General features: G+C 48.7%; 6 protein-coding genes across 6 annotated transcripts; 4 read left to right on the top strand and 2 right to left on the bottom strand.

Moving 5' to 3' along the window:
- Nucleotides 1-769: 769 nt before the first annotated feature.
- On the top strand, nt 770-2,041 carry F5J12DRAFT_782839 (uncharacterized protein; the record flags this gene model as incomplete). Its single annotated transcript, XM_051742774.1, has 8 exons — nt 770-812; nt 860-943; nt 1,082-1,159; nt 1,210-1,406; nt 1,536-1,574; nt 1,745-1,819; nt 1,869-1,891; nt 1,954-2,041. The coding sequence occupies 8 exons, from the start codon at nt 770-772 to the stop codon at nt 2,039-2,041; spliced, it is 627 nt and encodes a 208-aa protein (XP_051599942.1).
- Nucleotides 2,042-13,550: 11,509 nt separating this feature from the next.
- Nucleotides 13,551-15,422, top strand: F5J12DRAFT_694625 (TPR-like protein; the record flags this gene model as incomplete). The annotated part of the gene is made up of 2 exons (XM_051740419.1): nt 13,551-15,065; nt 15,105-15,422. Coding segments are annotated over 2 exons (1,833 nt in total), but the record flags the coding sequence as incomplete, so codon positions are not given.
- Nucleotides 15,423-15,476: 54 nt separating this feature from the next.
- Nucleotides 15,477-16,460, top strand: F5J12DRAFT_720737 (uncharacterized protein; the record flags this gene model as incomplete). Its single annotated transcript, XM_051741256.1, has 1 exon — nt 15,477-16,460. A coding segment is annotated over one exon (984 nt), but the record flags the coding sequence as incomplete, so codon positions are not given.
- Nucleotides 16,461-17,395: 935 nt separating this feature from the next.
- On the top strand, nt 17,396-18,615 carry F5J12DRAFT_99553 (uncharacterized protein). Its single transcript, XM_051750156.1, has one exon. It carries the CDS (start codon nt 17,631-17,633, stop codon nt 18,552-18,554), a length of 924 nt encoding a protein of 307 aa, XP_051599945.1. The 5' UTR covers nt 17,396-17,630; the 3' UTR covers nt 18,555-18,615.
- A 30-nt stretch (nt 18,616-18,645) lies between these two features.
- F5J12DRAFT_831578 (uncharacterized protein) lies at nt 18,646-19,480 on the bottom strand. The gene is made up of 2 exons (XM_051745745.1): nt 19,325-19,480; nt 18,646-19,302 (listed from the first exon to the last, which is right to left on the bottom strand). Exons 1-2 carry the CDS (start codon nt 19,466-19,468, stop codon nt 19,054-19,056), a joined length of 393 nt encoding a protein of 130 aa, XP_051599946.1. The 5' UTR covers nt 19,469-19,480; the 3' UTR covers nt 18,646-19,053.
- Nucleotides 19,481-19,962: 482 nt separating this feature from the next.
- On the bottom strand, nt 19,963-20,789 carry F5J12DRAFT_892764 (uncharacterized protein; the record flags this gene model as incomplete). The annotated part of the gene is made up of 5 exons (XM_051747598.1): nt 19,963-20,148; nt 20,217-20,284; nt 20,338-20,454; nt 20,525-20,596; nt 20,657-20,789. The coding sequence occupies 5 exons, from the start codon at nt 20,787-20,789 to the stop codon at nt 19,963-19,965; spliced, it is 576 nt and encodes a 191-aa protein (XP_051599947.1).
- Nucleotides 20,790-21,706: the final 917 nt, after the last annotated feature.

Below are 21,706 nucleotides of genomic sequence, written 5' to 3' on the forward strand. Positions count from 1 at the left end.
CCAAGTGTTTGCACCTTGTTTTCCAAGGGCAACACCCCTGTACTGTATATAAATCACTGTACTTAGATAGCAAAAAAAAAAAGGGATGTCAGAGAGCCCCTCTTGCTCACATTTTATCATCACTCAGTAATTCATTCAGCAGCTTTGATAGTTGAGACTTTATTAAGGGTCTAACTGTTGTCTACTTTGCTTATCCTTGTCTATCATCAATATACTTCACTCCAAGCCCTCCCTGAGCTCAGTGCAGCTTAGGACATCAAATTAAGTCATCATCCATCCTTCTGTAGGCTGACAGCAGTCTACCCTATCATGTTCTCTCACATTCCTGCTTCTTCTTTGTCAGGAGCACCCCCAACCCTCAGCACTTGTCCTTGAGTGTTGTAGCTTGCAAAAAACCACCCAAATCAAAGGTTCTACCATCTGGGTACTGCATAGGCACACCACCACTCGCTCTTTTTCTCTTTTGTGTTGGTTTTGGTTGTTTTTCACCACTGAACCACACTTTGACTCACAATGGTTGAGCATGACAATTGAGCAGACAGCTGAGCAGGTCAGGTCTATGTATTGGCCATGTGGAAGCAACTGGTAGCTATCTATGTAGGGAGATATTTCTGCTCATCTCCCATGTAATGCTGTTACCCAAAATTTGACTCTGTCCACCATTGTCCAACCTTGCTTCCCACAGTGTGAGTGATATTCTTGCCATTGTTCCTACAAGTTTAAATCTTGATTGATCATTGACCTATCAGTGAACCCATCATCGTTGAATATGTCCACCGAACAGTCCTGCCAAGTTCATTTCTGTCATCAAGGTGAGGTTGTCTTCATCATTGGATCCAGTGACCTAAGCCATCCACAGCTAATGTAAGACCAATTGAGCCAAGGCAATCTAGCTCCCATGTGAAGCAGTCCAAAATTCTGGAGGAGATGCTAGTACAACTGTGTGAGTTGTGAAAGCCAACCCCTCCACCAATTGTCTCAAGTGGAAGGGCAGATATGGTGGGGTCGAACATGGATATTGTGGCTGGTGAGTGAACATGATTTCCCTCCAAGCTAAACAACAAACATTCTTTTGCTATAGATTCATGCAAAAGCTTGGTGGATCAGTTCCTGCAGGAAAGGGAGCCAACTGCTCTGGAAGAGGGCAGAATCATGGCCAGTGAGTTGGCACAATTGCCCCTCAAGCTAACAAACAAACTAATTTTCTAGTAATAGATCCACACAACAACTTGATGAATCAGTTCCTGAATGAATGGGAACCAACTGCTCCCCCAGTGGATGGTATGAACATGGATCTACTCAAGCAATTGCTGAATGCATGGGAACCATCAGCACCACCAGTCATGCACAAGAAATTAAACAGGATGGATGGGTCTTCAACACCTGCACAAGATGTTACTATGCAGGTCAATTTTCTGGCAGACTTGCAGAATGTGCAGGAACCATCTCCTCTGCCCATCACCTGCAAATCATCAAATCTGAGGGACTGATCTCCTTGACCTGATTCTCTGACTAACCTGCTTGCTCAATTGCAGGATATGAGGGAACCAATGCCTCCCCCACTTGTTTCAAATGTACCCATCGAATCTTTTGACTTGGCAGCAGATGAGGACAATGGCACAAACCATTTGACTTTTGGCATGCCCAAATGATCAGAGATGAGGGATCTTTTTGAGGAAAGATGCAATGGTGAGCATTTATTTGGTTCTATTCATGTGATCAGCAATATCCATCGATTATGTAGGTGAACTTCCATCTGCACAGCAATCTCTTCAAATGGAACAATGGGGATTGGCACCTGTTCCACATTGCAATCAAGGTATGGGCATGAGCTTAATCTGATACACCTTTGACATTGATAATTTTAGTCCTGCACACCTTACATGCTGCAGTATCTTGCTATTGTGGAAACACCACTCCCGGCAACACACTGTTCAATCCCACCCTCAATAGGCACCTTGTGTGGGCTGCAAATCCCATTGTGAGAGAATTGGGCACAGCTGCAAGGGACCAGTATGGTGCAGCCTCTCAGGGCCTTTGACTCATCAATGTGCTCAATTTCATGGAAGTCATTTGTTATCCACATTCTGCCATTAAAAATTGACCTGAGCCATTCATTGCCAGCCAATCACACCCATCTCACCAGTCTGTGGTAGAGATGGGTATCCTCTACTTGGTGTGCCAGATCAAGGTGGCCTCTGTACATCTGAAGCAGACTGCTGATATCACTGGATGGCCCACACTGTGAGTCAAAGTGTGGTTCAGTGGTGAAAACCAACCAAAACCAACACAAAAGACAAAAAGAGCAAGTGGTGGTGTGCCTATGCGGTACCTAGATGGTAGAACCTGTTCTTTGGAAGGGTTTTTGCAAGCTACAACACTCAAAGACAAGTGCTGAGGGTTGGGGGTGCTCCTGATGAAGAAGGAGCAGGAATGCGAGAGAACGTGATAGGGTAGACTGCTGTCAGCCTACAGAAGGATGGATGATGACTTAATTTGATGTCCTAAGCTGTACTGAGCTCAGGGAGGGCTTGGAGCAAAGTATATTGATGATAGACAAGGATAAGCAAAGTAGACAATAGTTAGACCCTTAATGAAGTCTCAACTATCAAAGCTGCTGAATGAATTACTGAGTGATGATAAAATGCAAGCAAGAGGGGCTCTCTGATGTCTTTTTTTTTTGCTATCTAAGTACAGTGATTTATATACAGTACAGGGGTGTTGCCCTTGGAAAACAAGGTGCAAACACTTGGTAAGTGATTGGTAACTGATGAGTAAGGAATGTAAGTGATGGGTAATTGTCTTGGAAAGCATTGGTAAGCATTGGTAAGGATTAGCAAGCCAAAAAGCAAAGAATCAGTAAGCAAAGTCAAAAGATTGGTAAGTATTGGCAATAGGTGAGTCAAAGACATTCAGAATGTCAAAGTATGAGTCAAGTAATGTCAGGAACTGGGAAAGCACACTGGAATTGCATTAGGGGGAGGCTGTGCATGTCACATCTCAAAGAGATCATTTCTAGGCCAAGGTGGGATGACAGAGAGGCAGTGCTGATCTGATGCTGATATAGTACATCCAAAAGTGGACAGGGTGAGTCAGATGTCAACAGGGGTCAAGCTTTGGGGGTCTGTGGGGTGACAGGAGCATAGGGGATTGCAACTTTCCCCCCCAAACCATCCTCTCAGTGAAGCAAATAAAAACTTCATGAACAAGGCCCTGTTGGAAGAGAGGATGAATGGGGAGTGTCTTCTGCTGTATCTTGCAACAAGGAGGCAAGATGTGCATCATACTTGTCATGGATGCAATCAGGGAGAGTGGAGAACAGTAGATTATACTGTAGCTGTCACAATCTTGGAAGAATGATGGATGAGACTGGTATGAAGACATTGGAGGGAGCAGGGAGGAAGGATCCATATGCTTCTTGGACTGGAGAGACTGAAACAACCACATAAGACCTTTCCAAGTGAACAACAGACCTGAGGTGACCAAAGAACATCCTCCTAGAGGTCATACTGACAAAAAGAACACACTGTCCAAGCTGGATGGGCTGAGAGGGCACAGACAAGGGTGGGATGTACCAGGATGCTTCAGGATGGAAGCTGGTAGGAACTCCTGGTAGATATATGTAGCCATGGTCCCTAGCAAAGGGGACAAGCAAAATGATTGATGTAGAGGCAGCCATATCAGAAGAATTTAGCAAAATGAGCATCTTTTGGAGGGAGTGCTGTAGAAACATGTGGAGTGTGCAAATCCTTTCCAATTTTGGAAGGTAAGATTGTGTGGCTGAGCACTACAAGCGAGTGTGGGAATGGTCTTGGTATCTGCAGAAATGGCAGAGATATGTTGAAAACCAGAATGCCATACATGGGTGCTTAAGCATTTTAGCCAGTGCTTAACTTGCTCCCTTTCTTTTTTTCTGGTACTGATGACTTGTTCTTGTGCACAGGATGACTGCCAACATTCCTGGCTGTCCTTCTTCACATGAGGGCTATGGTCTTCATCTCCATTCATCTGCTGTATCCATGTCCACCTCACCAAATACCTTTGGTGTGTGACATCCACCAGCAAGAAGAAATGCAATCATCCCCAATTGTGACCAATGCAGGGAACCCAGGGAAAACAGAAAAATCCAAACAAAATGAAGAAAAGAATGAGAGAGGACAAGAGTAAGAAACCAAAAGAAAAAGGAGAAATCATGAATAGTCATCTGAGTCATAGTCATTTTCATTATTGTGTTCTTGGTTTTCCTCATCTTCATCTTCATCTTCATTGTCATTTTCATCATCATCATCATCATCATTGCTGTTACATTCTTCTTCTTCCTCAACATCTTTTTCCATAACCTCTAGTAAAGGAGTGTGTCGAGAATAATAGGGAATGAGTCAAAATGCTGTGAATTCCTCAAGCAGAAATGGTGCCATCGAGTTCTTTAATGACATAGGAACCCCCCTTGGTGTGCATGAACAACCTCATAGGGACCAAGGTAGCTGGGCTTTGACTTATGATCCAGTTCCTTTTCTATCTGAGTGTTGCAAACCAATACCAAGTCTCCTGGCTCATAAGCAGACTTCACCAATTGTAGTGCATACCTCTTCTCAAACTGACCCTTGGAGCACAAACAAGACCTCTGCAGAGTGGTGAAAGCAGCATTGATGTACTCTTCCCTCCTCTCCAACTGGCAAATGTGTAGTGCAAGCAGCTCCTGAGAAGTCAATCCAGACTGGAATCCTTCAACAAGACATGTAGACTCAAAGAGATCAAAGGGCAAGACAGGATCAAGACCATGGAGCAAGAAGTAAGGGCTGAATCCAGTGGAGCGATGAGTAGTAACCCTGTCTGCGAAGAAAGCATGATGAACCTTGGATGGCCAGAGCAAAAGATCTCCCTTGCAAGCCTTGATGATAGCTTCCCTGATAACAAAGTGTCCATGCTCCACAACTCCATTCACTTTTGAATTATATGGGGAGATGTGAATCTGTGGAATGGAATAGTGCTTCATGAGTTTCTCAAAGGCACCCTTGACCTTGCTGCCATTATCAGTGACAACCTGCACAATAACACCATAATGACAGAAGTCCCAGAAGAACTTAGTGAGACTGTTTGCATTAGCATGTCAAAGAGCATGACCTTCTGCAGTGAGGGAAAGATCATCTCGAGCTGCAACAAGATAGTAATATCCACAAGCTTTGGGCATGAGCATGACATCAACATAAACCTTCATGAAGATTCTAGGGGAAGTGGAGATGGTGATGGGAATCTCTGCCTTATGAGTGCTTCAAATCTGGCACTCATGGCAGGAACAGACATGGTGGGCAACATCTTGATAGAGCTGAGGCCAATAAAAGTGCTGTCTGATGGTCTGAAAGACTCCAAAGACTCCACAATGACCAAGTTCTTCATGAGCATGACTGAGGATCTGAGCATGGAGATCTGGGTCAAAGATGACCTTGGCTGGAGGATGGAGACCTCGACATTTGAAGAGCTGGTCTCCATGAAGGAAGAACTGGAGGGACCTATGAATGAAATGCTTGTGAGCAATATTGGAAGGGAATGGTGGTAGTTCTGTTGTTCAAAGGAAGTGGAGGGCCCTACATAAAAGGACATCCTGGGATGTATCATTGGAAAGGAAGGATGGGAGGGTCATGACATTGTATGGAAGGGGATGGGCATCTGCAAAAAGAATACTCTCCAACCACTCATCAGCTTCCTCTGCATTGGCTTCACCTTCTTCATAGTCCTCTTCAGTGGGCTGTTGTCTAGAAAGTGCATCTGGGGCTCAATGTTGAATAGCAGGGACATGAACAAGCTTAAAGTCAAAGAGCAGGATACCCTCAATCCAGTGATTGATGGTCGCATTAGGCTGAAGATCTGGATCATTGAGCATACCTTTGATGTACTTTGCATCAACCTCTACCCATAGATGATGAACACCATAGAGATATAGATGATAGTGATGAAGCACTCTGAAAAGACCATAGAGTTCGAGCTTAGGCTGACTGTAGTGAGATTTACATTCATTGATGGGAAGTGACCCATAGTGAGCAGGATGTTTGTGACTGTTTGGCTAGAAGCTATGCTGAAGACAGGTGTGAACAAACCTTTCCTCCCTCATCACATGGACAAGAGGGTCACAAATGACCTAGAGTGGTGGATGGACAGACTACAGAACAGAGATGTCCATCGCCCCATCCATCCTCCACACCAACTCATTAACATAGCTGCTTTCTCCGATGCTAGCTCTGGGATTGGCATTGGCATCACAATCAGAGAAAGATGGAGAGCCTGGAGACTCATACTGGGGTGGCAAGCAACACAGTGTGAGTCAAAGTGTGGTTCAGTGGAGAAAACCAACCAAAACCAACACAAAAGACAAAAAGTGTGAGTGGTGGTGTGCCTATGCAGTACCTAGATGGTAGAACCTTTGATTTGGGTGGGGTTTTGCAAGCTACAACACTCAAAGATGAGTGCTGAGGGTTGGGGGTGCTCCTGATGAAGAGGGAGCAAGAATGCAATAGAAAGTGATAGGGTAGATTGCTGTCAGCCTACAGAAGGATGGATGGTGACTTAATTTGATGTCCTAAGCTGCACTGAGCTCAGGGAGGGCTTGGAGTGAAGTATATTGATGATAGACAAGGATAAGTGAAGTAGATGATAGTTAGACCCTTAATGAAGTCTCAACTATCAAAGCTGCTGAATGAATTACTGAGTGATGATAAAATGCAAGCAAGAGGGGCTCTCTGATGTCTTTTTTTTTTGCTATCTAAGTACAGTGATTTATATACAGTACAGGGGTGTTGCCCTTGGAAAACAAGGTGCAAACACTTGGTAAGTGATTGGTAACTGATGAGTAAGGAATGTAGGTGATGGGTAATTGTCTTGGAAAGCATTGGTAAGCATTGGTAAGGATTAGCAAGCCAAAAAGTGAAGAATCAGTAAGTAAAGTCAAAAGATTGGTAAGTATTGGCAATAGGTGAGTCAAAGACAGTCAGAATGTCAAAGTATTAGTCAAGTAATGTCAGGAACTGGGAAAGCACACTGGAATTGCATTAGGGGGAGGCTGTGCATGTCACATCTCAAAGAGATCACTTCTAGGCCAAGGTGGGATGACAGAGAGGCAGCACTGATCTGATGCTGATACAGTACATCCAAAAGTGGACAGGGTGAGTCAGATGTCAACAGGGGTCAAGCTTTGGGGGTCTGTGGGGTGACAGGAGCATAGGGGATTGCAACTTTCCTCCCCAAACCATCCTCTCAGTGAAGCAAATAAAAACTTCATGAATGAGGCTCTGTTGGAAGGAGAGGATGAATGGGGAGTGTGTTCTGCTGTATCTTGCAACAAGGAGGCAAGATGTGCATCATACTTGTCATGGATGCAATCAGGGAGAGTGGAGAACAGTAGATTATACTGTAGCTGTCACAATCTTGGAAGAATGATGGATGAGACTGGTATGAAGACATTGGAGGGAGCAGGGAGGAAGGATCCATATGCTTCTTGGACTGGAGAGACTGAAACAACCACATAAGACCTTTCCAAGTGAGCAACAAACCTGAGGCAATCAAAGAACATCCTCCTAGAGGTCATACTGACAAAAAGAACACACTGTCCAAGCTGGATGGGCTGAGAGGGCACAGATGTGGGTGGGATGTACCAGGATGCTTCAGGATGGAAGCTGGTAGGAATTCCTGGTAGATATATGTAGCCATGGTCCCTAGCAAAGGGGACAAGTGAAATGATTGATGTAGAGGTGGCCATATCAGAAGAATTTAGTGAAATGAGTGTCTTTTGGAGGGAGTGCTGTAGAAATGTGTGGAGTGTGCAAATCCTTTCCAAATTTGGAAGGTAGGATCACATGACTGAGCACTACAAGTGAGTGTGGGAATGGTCTTAGTATCTGCAGAAATGGCAGAGATATGTTGAAAACTGGAATGCCATACATGGGTGCTTAAGAATTTTAACCAGCACTTAACTCACTCCCTTTCTTTTTCTTTGGTACTGATGACTCATCCTTGTGTGAGGGATGACTGCTGACATTTCTGGCTGTCCTTCTTTGCATGAAGGCTATGGTCTTCATCTCCATTCATCTGCTGTATCCATGTCCACCTCACCAAACACCTTTGGTGTGTGACAACAGGAAGGCACAAGAGACATTGGGTGGGCTGAGGCCATTGCATTTGAGTTCCTGGTCTGCACAATCGACCTCATCAGCCTCCCCAAAGCAGCCTTCATCACCTTTGGTGATAACTCAGGAATCATGGAGGGCTGGCAGAATGGGTGCCACCATAACACTGAAGTCAATGAAGTCTTCAAACAGATTCACTCCATCATCACTAACTCCCATAGCATTGAACAAATTCACACCAAATACATACCCAGCAGAAGTAACCCAGCTGATGGCCCATCAAGAGGTTCTTACAGCCCCCCCAACCTTATCTATCCTCCCTCCATTCCCTATCCTGAAACACCTACAGCACTTCATCGTTGACACCTCAGATCCCCCAACCCCCACTGAACTCAGACTTAGGAGGGAAGGAACCTACCCACCCCCAGCAGCAAAACTCATTGACCACACTCACAACATCCTCAAAGCAGCAGAAACCAGACATGCATCAGCTACATGTGAAGAGGACTATGTACAGCAGGCCCTGCTCCCCTGGTAGTGCAGAGCAGCAATGCCAATTCAATGCCCCCCTCCTGACTTCTGAAAGCTACCAGCCACCAGTCCTCACAAATCCATGCCCCTACAAACCAGGTCTAACCCCCATACCCTCCCCTCTACACCCTCACTGTCTTGCCAGAGAGTGCCTCTGGCTGTGGCTCCCAACAGCTATGAATGCACAAGTAGCAGTGGGGACAGAACAAGGTGGCTCACACCCCATCCCAGAGGAACAACTGAACCATATCCTGGAAGTCATTGGGGCCTTGTGGGCAGAAAGAACCAAAGCATTTGTGGATCTCAAAAATCCCAGAGATGCTGCCATCTTTGCATGTTTAACCACAGTTTTCTACTGTGTAGCCAGACTCAGAGAGTTCACAGTAATGTCAATTAAGCATTTTGACCCAGTGAAGCACATCACTTGAGCAGACTTGAAACATCTCCATGACCTCAATGGCCTACCAGTCACCAAATTCTGCATTCCTTGCACCAAAACCTCCCCACGAGGAGAGGACATTCAATGCGCACCTGTGGAAGGCATCACAAACCCCATCGAAGCGCTAGAGAACCACTTTCGAGTCAACCCCGCTGATCCCAGTGCATATTTATTTGCATGGAAGCACCCCACAGCAGGCCCATGCCCACTATCCAAATCAGAGGTCACCAAGTGCATCTCAGTGCTAGCCTCCAAACATAATCTTGCAAACCTCAGAGGACACAGTCTAAGGATAGGTGGCACACTTCACTACTTGCTTCGAGGCATTCCCTTCGATGTCGTCAAGACAATCGGGCATTGGGCAGGAGACTCCTTCACACTATACCTATGTCAACATGCAATGATACTAGCACCCTACCTCAACGATAGGTCCACTCTCCTGGAACACTTCACTGAGATACACTATGTCCCCAGTGCGCTATAATCCAGTTTTTACCCACACAAGTAAGCAGCCATCTCCTTTTTCCAGGGCTCTGAGCTTCGCCAGTTAGCGTCGCCGGCTCCTAACCAATGGGTCACAGCTCACTCATCGCCTTCAGATACAGTGCCTCCTCCGAGCTGGAAAACCCTTCGGGTTTTCACCCTATCCCCTTTAGTCTCCCTAGATACCTTCCCCGTTTCTCTGGCTTGTGAGTCTCGTCGTTAGCACACACCCCTACTTCCCCCTGTTCACTAGCATAGCGTTGAAGCACATGGAGGAAAGCTGCTACACCGACGCCATCCTCGCCGGTTTCGTTCGCTTAGATACGAACCTCGGGAATAAAAGCAGGACTTCCGCGCTTTGCCATCGATGCGGATTTGACTCTATTGCCACGGGTGTCACTTTCCTTGGACAATATGTTGTGGGACATGTTTCCTGATAGTCGTCACTCAACAAGAAAGAGTCAGCACCAACAGTTTCCCTGCCTCACAAGATAGACTCTACATGGTCCATGAGTGTCCGTGCTGGAGGCGGTTTTATGATCTCGACGTCTGCTTCTGGGACAGTAGCCTGCGAAGCCATCCCAGCAACAGGTCGTGATGGTATTTCTCAAAAGATTGTCAGATGTGCTAAAAGATTCGCAAACGGAGAGCCCTCGGATGGTATCCCCCTGAGTCACCGGACATCACTGCCAGCTTCTCAATACGAGTGGAAGGGGAGCGCTGTCTCACGGATAATATTATCGTCTCGTAAGCGACCCCAAGACTCGAGATGCGAGCGACGACGCGAAATATCACTTGCAGCGTTACGATTCTGGGAAGATGGAGAGCGCTTTTGGTAATTTTTGGTACTTAGAACAGCAGGACAGCAAGAACGAACACTATGAACGCGGTGATCTCCAACGACCATGCTTGAGGAATCTGATTGCCGGAAGAGGAGGTGGACCTGAGCTGGCAGTCATGTAGTATGAGTCCAATACGTCAGCGGTCGAGGCTGGCTTGGAGTTGTCTGAGGACCCGACGAGTGATACGCCAGAAGCTCTGGGCGAGAGTAGCGACAGAATCAGAGGCCGAGGAGTGCTGTATTTTTTTGATCCAAGTGGTGTGAAGACAGCAGGGTGACGAAGCCACCTCCCAGCTGCATCAGTGCGAATGCTTAACCTGCTGCGGGACCCGGTGCAAGGTGAGCGCTTGAGCCAGTAGCATGTGTGTTCCACGGGGGTAACCAAGGACTCAATTCCGTCGATGGAAGAACCAAATCTACGAGCTTTTAGCAGACACTCTGAGTTTCGGCAGACGGCAATCTCCTATGTCCGACTTGAAGGGCAAGAAAGTGGGTTCCAGGGTGTCGAATGAGTCGCTACAGTCAACGAATGGCGGACAATCATTGATGCACGTTTCGGACAATGCGATGAGTTCCTTCCGGTGGTTTCGCAACTTGGAGGGAACGTACATGTTTATGCAAGTGGTCGTCAAAAGGCATGGAGGCTTCCGCTGGGATTTTTTATTTATGATCATTCTCGATGTACTCTACTCAGCCTTCAGCCTTGTCTGTGCCGACCTCAGGCGGATATGACAAATGTGCTTTGGGAGACAAAAGTCTCGCACGACGCTGGATGCTCGATGTCCTAGAAAGCAGATCAGAGAAGAACAATGCAGGATCTGGTGTGCGTGGGTCTAGCGTGAGGTTGTGAGTCCAGAGATGCGAAGACGGTGGTCAAGGCAGCTTCGAGAAAGGCATTAGTTGACGTGGGTGGGTTAGGATTCCATTGAATACTGAAAGGTGTTCACCCAGCAGTTCGGAAGCAGAGTGGAAAGTCCCTGAAAAAGCGTGCAGACTAATGCCCAGATCATGGAACCACCGCCAACACAGACACTTGCCATCCGAGGGTGACGTAACCCAGCAATGCATAGGAAAAGTCGGGCCGCTGCTTCAGAACACTACTGCAAATACCAGTCCCTTCGTTGACTTGTACTCTATCTCTGCACCTCCCATAGAATCTACCACCAATCTTCCTCCTACCAGCAATGCTCGAGCCCTACAATCTCATCGCAGTACTCAAAACGTCTCCTGCGGAGGCACAGGCACAGCTTCGCGTCGTTTCAGTGCAATTGTCTGTCTGTTCCCGAGGTTCTTGCCTAGCGAACGAAACTGACGAGGATACCGTCAGTGTAACGGCCTTGTCCTACCCTCCGCCTCAGATTCTGCACTCACGGTTTTGCTCTCATGGTGCTCAAGACAGTCGAATTGCATCCCCAGCCACGCGGCTTTCCGTGAACATACTTCCTACTTCCGAGTACGTTTGTCACTTCGTATTTATGCGTCGCCTCGTGTTTCCATATTGTCCATATCCGCAATACTCTTCTGTTTCCACACATGTACGGGCTGGTCGCGCCTGCCCATCTGGTATCGATACTCACCCGGCCACTCCTTTTCATGCGTTGCCTCGTGTACCTCGTTCTCGCACTTTGGAATACGTGTTTCCCTGTGCACGTATGTTCTTTTTTTCTTTCTCCGGGCATGCAAAATACATGTCAGGTGAATCGAGTGCCTCATAATCTCGCCTCTGGACGACAGTACACCGTCGCAGAGCAGGAGAGAGCCACATACATTTGAAACCGTGATGTGACGAGCACGTACCGACATCAAGGAATCACGGCACACTTAGCGGTCTTCCGACCATCTCTTGATACGTTCAGTGGGTCTTTTCTAGGGGCAATGCGTAGCCTCTGTTGTGCACTTCTCTACACACAGCACACAAGAAGGCCGATAATACGCATGCTCCTTTGATAAGATGCGCTTGGTAGGCAATGCTACTGGAATAAACCCAGATTTCGCCTGGTCCACGTTCGAGGCGGCGTGTTTGAGTGATATAAGTTATGGGATTGGCACTATTGTAGAAAGCATTGTCAAGGGTACAAATGCGACACAGGAGTTCTGAGTGTAATCTAGCAGACACGCTTCCACCTCAGTTCATATGTACAAGGCATGTTATGAAGTCTTGGGGACTCGATCAGCTCCACGAACTTGGCAAGCAGATTGTATGAGTAGCAATATGAGGATGCTCAGCAAGCGCACTTCAGTCTTCAAGCGAAGGGCAGTGGTCCGATTTCGCCGAAAAGGGCACTGTCAGCGACAAGTAAGCACCGCCTTTGTACTGGCCACTGGAGAGGGGTACTGGTTAAAAAGCCACCGGTCGGGGTCGGTGGCGCATCTGACATGGGAGAAAGTGCTCAGGGTAGAGGCATGGCCCGTAGATACCCTAGGCTACAGCATCCTACCCTCTCCCACAGATGCCCACAAACCGTCAGGTGACTGCCAAGCTCCCTGAGCCCATTTCCAATCCGCGTGATTTGCTTAGGAAGTACAGCGTCACTTTTCCAGAGGATTCGCATCTTTCGGTGAGTTTCCTATCGGTCTGCTGCGGTGTTATACGCATTTACCTGCGTGTAGTGTTGTTCTTCATAGTTCTTCATACCCACATCCAACATTGCCTGCAATAAACTCTGTCTTTACCTGTGGGTTCTTTTGCGCTGTTCGAATAGCCTCGCTGATTTGAGTAGCGTTCAACAGACGCTCAAGGTTGCTCACCTCGTTTCTTTGTCAATTCCAAGGATAACGCACGGTTCAACTGTTCCTGTTTTGTTGCAGCGAAGGCAGAACAACTTGCACGCCGTGAATCCTCCACATCTTAGCGCTTTGCTTACCGAAGTTGGGGCAATTAAGCGCCTGATCGTGGGAACATTTAGTGGTTTCAACAGACGACACTTCCCATAGACGAGAAAAGCTGGAACGCTATCCTTCAGGTCAAGATGGCGGGGATATTGCCCTCCCTGATCGGGCGAGGGCCCTGTATGAGAGATTCCTGCAAGAGCATAAGGTCGGCGACTTGAACGAGGCGATTGATTTGTGCCATGCTGCTCGGAAACTCCGACGATTCGGGAATAACGATCGGTCTTCATTAATCCACAACCTGCACCGAGCAGCTTTGGAACTACGTCCCTCTGGACATCCTCTTCGGTCTCTATCGCTCCACGGTCTTGCCCTCTGTCTATCTAATAGATATGACAACCAGGGGCTAGTTGCTGACTTGGAAGCAGCCATCATGCTCGGACGTGCTGCACTTGAACGCTGTCCATCAGGGCATCCTAATCGTGGTGTAACTTTCTACAATCTCGCTTGCGACCTTAGGAAGAGGTTTGTGAAACAGGCTGGGATCTGCGACTTGGATGAAGCGATTAAGTTGCACCGAGGAGCTTTGGAACTACTTCCCTCCGGACATCCTCTTCGGTCTTTATTGCTTCATGGACTTGCTCTCTGCCTGTCTAATAGATATGACAAGCTAGGGGTATTTGATGACTTGGACGAAGCCATCACGCTTGGACGTGCTGCACTAGAACTCTGTCCACCGGGGCATCCCGATCGTGGTGTATCTCTCTACAATCTCGCTTGTGACCTCAGAATGAGGTTCATGAAACAGGCTGTGATGCGCAACTTGGAGGAGGCGATTGACTTGCTCCGTGCAGCTTTAGAACTGCATCCCACTGGACATCCTCTTTGGTCTTTATCGCTCCGTGCGCTCGCTCTCTGTCTGTCGAAAAGATATGACCATCAGGGGCTAGATGCTGGCCTGGAAGAAGCCATTATGCTCGGACGTGCAGCACTAGAGCTCTGTCCACCAGGGCACCCTGATCGTGGCATATCTCTCCACAATCTCGCTTGTGACCTCAGAACGAGGTTCACGAAACAAGCTGTGACGCGCGACTTGGACGAAGCAATTGAGCTACACCATGCAGCTTTGGAACTACATCCTCCTGGAGATCCCCTTCGGTCCTTATCACTCCGGGAACTTGCTCTCTGCCTGTCTAATAGATATGACAAGCTGGGGGTATTTGATGACTTGGAAGAAGCCATCACGCTTGGACGTGCTGCACTAGAACCCTGTCCACCGGGGCATCCCGGTCGTAGTGTATCTCTCCACAACCTTGCCTGTGTCCTCAGGAGGAGGTTCATAAAACAGGCCGTGATGCGCGATTTGGAGGAAGCGATCGAGCTGCACCGCGCAGCTTTCGAACTACGTCCCGCTGGGCATCCCGAACAGTCCTCAACGTTCCATGAACTTGCTCTTTGTTTGTCACACAGACATGATAAGCAGGCCTTAGCCAATGACTTGGAAGAGGCCATCGCGCTCGGACGTGCAGCACTGGAGCTCTGTCCACCGGGGCATCCCAATCGTGGCGCGGTTCTTTGCAACCTTGCTTGCGACCTTTGGAAGAAGTTTCAGCAACATGCTGACATTCCCGGGCTGCACACGACGAATTCCCTTCACCAGGCTGTGTTGGTAGTCCGTCCAACAAGCAAGGCTGACCTCGCCTCTTCCCTTTTCGAGTTCTCAGTACACCTCTGGGACAGATTTCAGAAGCAGTCCATGATGACCGACTTGGACGACGCCATTTGTCTCGCAACGTATGCTTTGGAGCTCCGATTACCTCACGAAGTTGTTTCCGTTGGAGCATGGGTTCAGAGGCTTGCACAGGGGGCAAACTCGCACGAACCCGTCATGTTCGACCGGGCGGCAGACAATCTGTGTGACCTTGCGAAATACCATAGGGCCAGATTCCACACTCAGCATACAATTGTCGACCTGAACGAGGCCATCACGCTTTACCGATATATGCTGCAACTCCGCCCGACTGGGCATCCTCGTCACGCTTCGTCCCTTCACGACCTTGCACAGTGTCTAGCAGACCGGTTTCACCAACAGCCCAAAGCAGCTTCCCTGGACGAGGCTATTGCACTTGAACAAAAAGCCCTGCAGTTACTCGTACGTGGAGATCCTGACTATGACGTATCTCGGTGCTGTCTTGTGGCCTATCTCCAAACGAAGATCAGCTCACAACTTACTATGATGTCCCCGGACGCCCCAGGTGTAACTCACCTTGATGTTAAGCAAGTCATACGTAATGTTGCATTTGAAACCCTCAAAACTGTGCCAACCAGGCTGCTGTACACACCTACTGGCGTCCTGTACAACCGAGATGCGCAGGTGTCGCATTTTATGCGCAGTCAACAATACAGGCAGCTGGAGTCTCTATGCACAACATGCGGCGGGGACCAGCAAATGGAACTCATCCATACTTGTGTTTCGAGACACTTTCAGTATGTCACGTTTTCACACCGGTGGGGTGAAGACGAGCCATCATTGCGCGACATCGAGGGCCGCGCGATATATGATATGTCAGCAACGGGAGCCTTGAGAAAGCTCCAATTCTTTTGTGCTGTTGCTTGCGAGCGGGATTACTTATGGGCGTGGAGCGACACGTGCTGCATCGACAAAGATAGCAGTGCCGAGGTGCAAGAAACGGTGGGGTCAATGTTCGCGTGGTATCGACAGTCCGCTTTGACCATCGTATACCTTTCTGACGTTCCTGACTCCGGCTCACTCGGAGACAGCGAATGGTTCAGACGCGGATGGACCCTGCAAGAACTACTGGCCCCCAAACGCATACTATTCTACACCCAAAACTGGTCGCTTTACAAGAACCTCGCATCTTCGAACCATAAAGCCAATGACGTTGTGCTGGAAGAGCTGACGAGAGCAACTGGTATAGAGTCCCAGTTCTTGTCCGACTTTTCTCCGGGTATGGATGACGCACGTTCGAGATTGCAATGGGCGTCATTGCGTCGTACCACCCGGGCTGAAGATATCGCTTATTCACTCTTTGGAATATTTAATCTCCACTTGCCCGTTCTGTATGGGGAATCTGCTGAGAACGCGCTTGGCCGTCTCCTGGCCACAATCATATCGCAGTCTGCAGATATCTCGGTTCTGGATTGGGTCGGAGAGCCGTCACTGTTTCACAGTTGTTTCCCTGCTCACATCACCTCGTATCAAACACTACCATCGCCTCGACCCAAACCTTACCCAGAAGAACAGTCACCGGCGACGAGTCATTGGCCCTCGTCCTTCTCAGAACTGATAAACCTTTGTGGCTCACTTGCTACGTCGTTCCTCCCCCAATTTCTCAGTCGTTCCCCGACACCGTCAAGCATCGCCCGAACATCGGATTCATACGCACCAAGTGGCGTGTATGATTTCCGCTCACTCACCCGAGCACCCCTTCCCCGATTTCTCGATCGCTGCCTTATACTGCCATGTATCGCCCATCGCGTTACAGCGGTGCAGCTGACAAGGGAAGATCCATCGGCACCGAGTTACACGTACAAACTCCAGGCATCCGGTTTAAGGCCACTTGAGATCGCACTCCCAGACAAGCTAGAAAATGCGACAAGACTGCACTTACATGGTGCTCTGCAACTTGTTCGCCCTTGGCATTCGAACTTGCTCGGTCCATCTGCCGAGCTAGACGCCATGACTGAAGAACAGCTGCTTATTACACTTGGGAGGCCATTTAACGCTCTTCTATTGAGTCAACTACCTCACAACGAGCACAAGAGGATCGCGTCTTCTACCCTCATTACTGCTCAGCCGATAGACCGAGCTAGCATCCGGAACAGTAGAGCTAGGATATTCAATATTGTGTAGATAGCCACGGCGTTACGATAACTGTAACATGTATGTGCGACTTCCAAACAGCCGAAGGCGTACCACAGGCACAGGGTGATAATAATATAATATCCCTCGTGGATGACATACGTAGGAGTAACATAAGGGACACCTTCACGGTACGGGGTGAGTCAGCGAGGCTAATTAAACAGTGCAAAAAACTTGTAGGTCAAGGTACAGAGCAACCGCGGTGATCTGGAGTGTCGGTGAGATCAAAGTGTGGAGGAAACTGTGATGGAAGGATAGGTACTTCACCGGTGCGAAGGAGCTCACCTGCGGCCCAGTGGTGGATGGATCATTGTTGTCTGCGAAAAGCACAGGAAAGTTGCCGCCCATGCCGTGCCCTGTCACTCTTTGTATTCTACACACGAAACTGGTCCCTTCACAAGAACCTCACGTCTTCGAACCATAAAACCGACGTCGCTGTGCTGGAAGAGCCGGAGACGGCAACTGGAATAGAATCCCGGTTCTTCACCAACTTTTTTCCAGGTTTGAATGATGCCCGTTCGAGACTTTGGCAATGGGCGTCTTCGCGTCGTACCACCCGGCCTGAGGACTATCGCCTACTCACTTTTTGGGATCTTTAATCTTCACCTACCCGTTCTGTATGGCGAATCTGCTGAGGGCTCACTTGGCCGCCTCCTCGCCGAAATTATATCGCGGTCTGGGAACATCTCGGTTCTGGATTGGATCGGAGAAGTGTCACCATTTCATAGCTGTTTCCCTGCTCATATCACCTCATTCCAAATGCTACCATTGCCTCCACCTCAACCTAACGCAGATGAAAAATCACTCACAGTGAGTTCGCAGCCCACGTCACCACTCGGAGTACCGCGAAAGTTGCGTGGCTCACTCACTACGTCGCGCCTTGCCGAGTTTCTCAGCCGTTCCCAGACACTGTCAGTCATTGCCCAGCGTTTTCCGGCGATCCCGCTGCACACTCCAGATTCGTACGCACCATGTGCCGTGTACGACTTCCACTCACTTCCTCAGGCGCCACTTCCGCTATTTATCAATCGCCGCCTTATACTACCATGTATCGCCCATCGTGTTACAGATATTCAGCTGAAAGGGACCGATATATCGGTACCGAGTTACACGTACAAGATGCAGGCATCTGGCCTGAGGCCACTTGAGATCGCACTGCCAGACAAGCTGGAAAATGCAACCAGGTTGCAAGGTGCTCTGCAGCTTGTTCGCCCTTTGCACTTGAAGCTGCTTGGTCCATCCCTCGAGCTAGATGCCGTGAGTGAAGAGCAGCTACTTTCTGCATTGGATAGGTCATTTAATGCTTTTCTCTTGACTCGATTACCTCATAACAAGCACAAAAGGATCGCGCCTTCTACTCTCATTACCTCTCGGCCCGTGAATCGAGCCAGCATTCTGAAAAGCAAAGCTAGTATATTCAATTTCATGTAGATAGTCATAGCGTCATGATATTGACCCTTGTACATACCCAGTTCACCTGCACAAGTACAACTGTTACAGCAGTGCATCGACTCGCACCCTACCCGGCCTAATGCTGGCTAACGCCGACGATGTTGGATGTCGTCTGCATCCGCTTATGCACCCCGAAGACAAGAGTAACCATGCAGGTACAGTTACGGAGCACACAGTACAAATTGAATGTGGAGGCGGGTAAGATACGCACGAACCGAGTGTCTCCATTCGATAATTGAATCGTAACTGGAGGGCGATGCGTGCAACGTAGACCATTTAGCTAGAACAGCTCCACCGTCATTCCTTCCACGCGCCCCCACGGTCTGAACGACGAACACACCATTTGAGTGGCAAATCACGACCACCAGTAGGCAAAATCCCTATGAGCTACTTACCTGCATGACTTCCGCAAGTACGCCCTTGTTAATCGCGGGGCCAGTCTCGACCTTTTTGACAGCCTCCTCAAGCAACCACTGCCTTAGCACAGAGCTAGGATGTGCAGCCATCTCCGCGCTTCGTCTCCAGCCCACTTGCCGCCGGTTTTCTCACATTCGATGTGAGCGGCATACGTATCGAGCCATGCGAGCCATTCTTTTGTCGCCTTACCCGAGTCTAGGCATTCAGGCTCCGGCGTTCCCCTGAGCAGTTCTGCAATGAATGTACCCAGCGTTATTGCGCCGCTGTTGTTGTCACTCCGAAGCATCCTCGGTCGGATGAGTTTCACTAGCTTTCTGACCGTACCTGTGGACATCAAGTTTCTGTTTCTCCATCATGTCCAAGAGAAGCTGGAAGATGGTGCGCTGAACTGACGGATTGACGCGGCTAAGTACAAGGCGCCTACGGAGCGCCATGCCATATTTAATGGAGCAAGCTGATTGGACAGTTTGGTCCATCGTAGATCCAATCTCTTCTACTTCTGCAGCGCACCATTCCGAAGTGGTCTCCTTGCTGACATTGTCAACCCAGCGTTTCTGTACAGCTTTATTAACAAGAGCAATTTCGGTGCCAATCAGTGGTGCGAGGTGGATGTCAATCAGTTCATGATACGCGAAACATGGTGTTAGGTTGCTGCTGCGGGATACCAATTAGGCAAAACAGCAAGGCTGAGAAGAGGCGACACATCCTGTAAGCATACCGGCCCTCTTGGTCGGAGCGGTTGCACTTGCGATGGGACTCAAAAGCATCCATAAACGCGCATGGTCCTGACACAAAGTGAAACACCAGCCCAGGTTTAGCACTACGGGCTTACTGTATCTGTTGAAAACCCAGCAATCGGTACACTGGGGGATCAGATAGCCACATCGTGATATAATGGGAAACTTGCTTTCTGTATTGATGATATCGTAGATGAAGCCATACGCCGGGACCATCCTGGCATTTCTCAGGGTCACTTTAAAGACCAGCCCTTTCCCCAAGCATCGCTGGCATTGAGATTGACACCGTCGCGCTCAAGAATGCGATTGACAGTCCATTCTCCAAAGATGCGGAGAGCTTCATAGTTGGCATACTGCTGTTCCCCACCGAAGAAAACCATTGCGCGTGAAGGAGGAGAAAGCGCTTCAAAGTTACCTAGCTACCTATCCGGATGAAAGTTTCCGCAACTCTCGTCGGCACACATGCTGTCTCAAGGCGTTCGCATACTACGCGCACTTCATATAGATAAACCAAAGCAAGAGACCGAGTGGTGAGGACACCCAACGCATGCATAGCTGCCCAAACATAATATCACGGGCACGGAAGACAGTAATGAAGGTATGCATACCTCGTGAACATAAATATTCGCGAATAGACGAGGCCATCAGTGCCTCGGTCGAAGGGCGTGCTCCCTTGAGCTGAACCTCGTATGTGGCGTCAAGGCCAGATGGGTCAGGCGTAATGACTGGAAGACATCAGGACCGACTATAATATGAAGTTCATGCACTTACGGATCATGGTTGATCATCCCTCACCAAGCTGGCTTGTCCAGACGCCAAACCGGTGGCCGCTGTACCTAAGTGACAAGGGAGTGACTTTCCCGCCACCTAATTGGTCCGACCCGTCAAGGAACATAAGAGACACGACCGCTGAGAATATCTACGAACTCCTGGCGGGCATTTCAAACCCGGTAGATGACAATACCTCTTCTTTGTCCAACTCGGGAAGCAGGAAAGTGAGTTTCAGAGTGTCGAATGCATTCCCACAGTCCAAGAGGGGCAAACAATCCTTGACGCTCATTTCGGCCAATGCGATGACCTCTCCGGTGATCATGTGGCTTGGGGACGCATTTTCGCAAGTGGAGGGCGTCGGACAAGCTTCAGCTAAGATCTTTGCTTTACGGTCACTCAATCACTTCTCAATTTGCTCGGCTTTTTCTGAGACGACCTGAGATGGGTCCAGCGGTGCATCATACGGAAACTCGAGAGGCATCAGGTTCACGTACGTACGAAAAAGTCTGTCTCGGGAGACAAGTCTCGCATGGCGCTGGATGCTCGGTGTCCTGACTCCTGGAGAGCACATTTGAGAAGAAGGTTGCAAGGCGTGTAGCGTGTGGGTCCAGTGTGAGCCTTTGTGTGGCAAGAGATGCGAAGAAGGCAGTAAAGGCAGCTTCGAGAAAGGCACTTTCAGTATTTTACCTGGGCCTATACGTAGGACAAAACCCGAAATGAAGTTCAAAGTATTGTCAGATCGACAAAAGTGCCAATATGTCCTGGATTCTGAGGGTGTCGAAAAAAGCATGGTGGCCGATCCTGGAACCTTTTTGCTATATATGGGTCCACGGTGGCCGACCGCTGGTGTACTAAGTTGGTGATTAGTAAGTGAGCGCCTCCACATCTGCGTGACTTGCTCGAGCAGCAAAGCCGAATTTTCCAACCGACTTGCTTCGCACCTATTGGTAAGTTCCTATCGGCCCATCGCTGCGTTTGTGCACTGACGGCCATGTAGTGTTGTCGTTATCCACACCTCTTTCTTCATAAAGACACCCGAGATTGCCTGCTCCACACTCCCGGTCTTTACCTGTTCAGGCTCGACTTCTGCGCTGTGTAATTAACCTCGCCGATTTCAGTAGCATCCTGACATTCAAGATCGCTTGCCTAGTTTCTTTGTCGTTTCCAAGGGTAACGTAGGGTTCAACTGTTCCTGTCTTATTGCAA

The sequence above is a fragment of the Pisolithus orientalis genome (genome assembly GCF_024613125.1).
Source record: "Pisolithus orientalis strain OTSU chromosome Unknown F5J12scaffold_14, whole genome shotgun sequence".
Lineage (NCBI taxonomy): Eukaryota > Fungi > Basidiomycota > Agaricomycetes > Boletales > Pisolithaceae > Pisolithus > Pisolithus orientalis.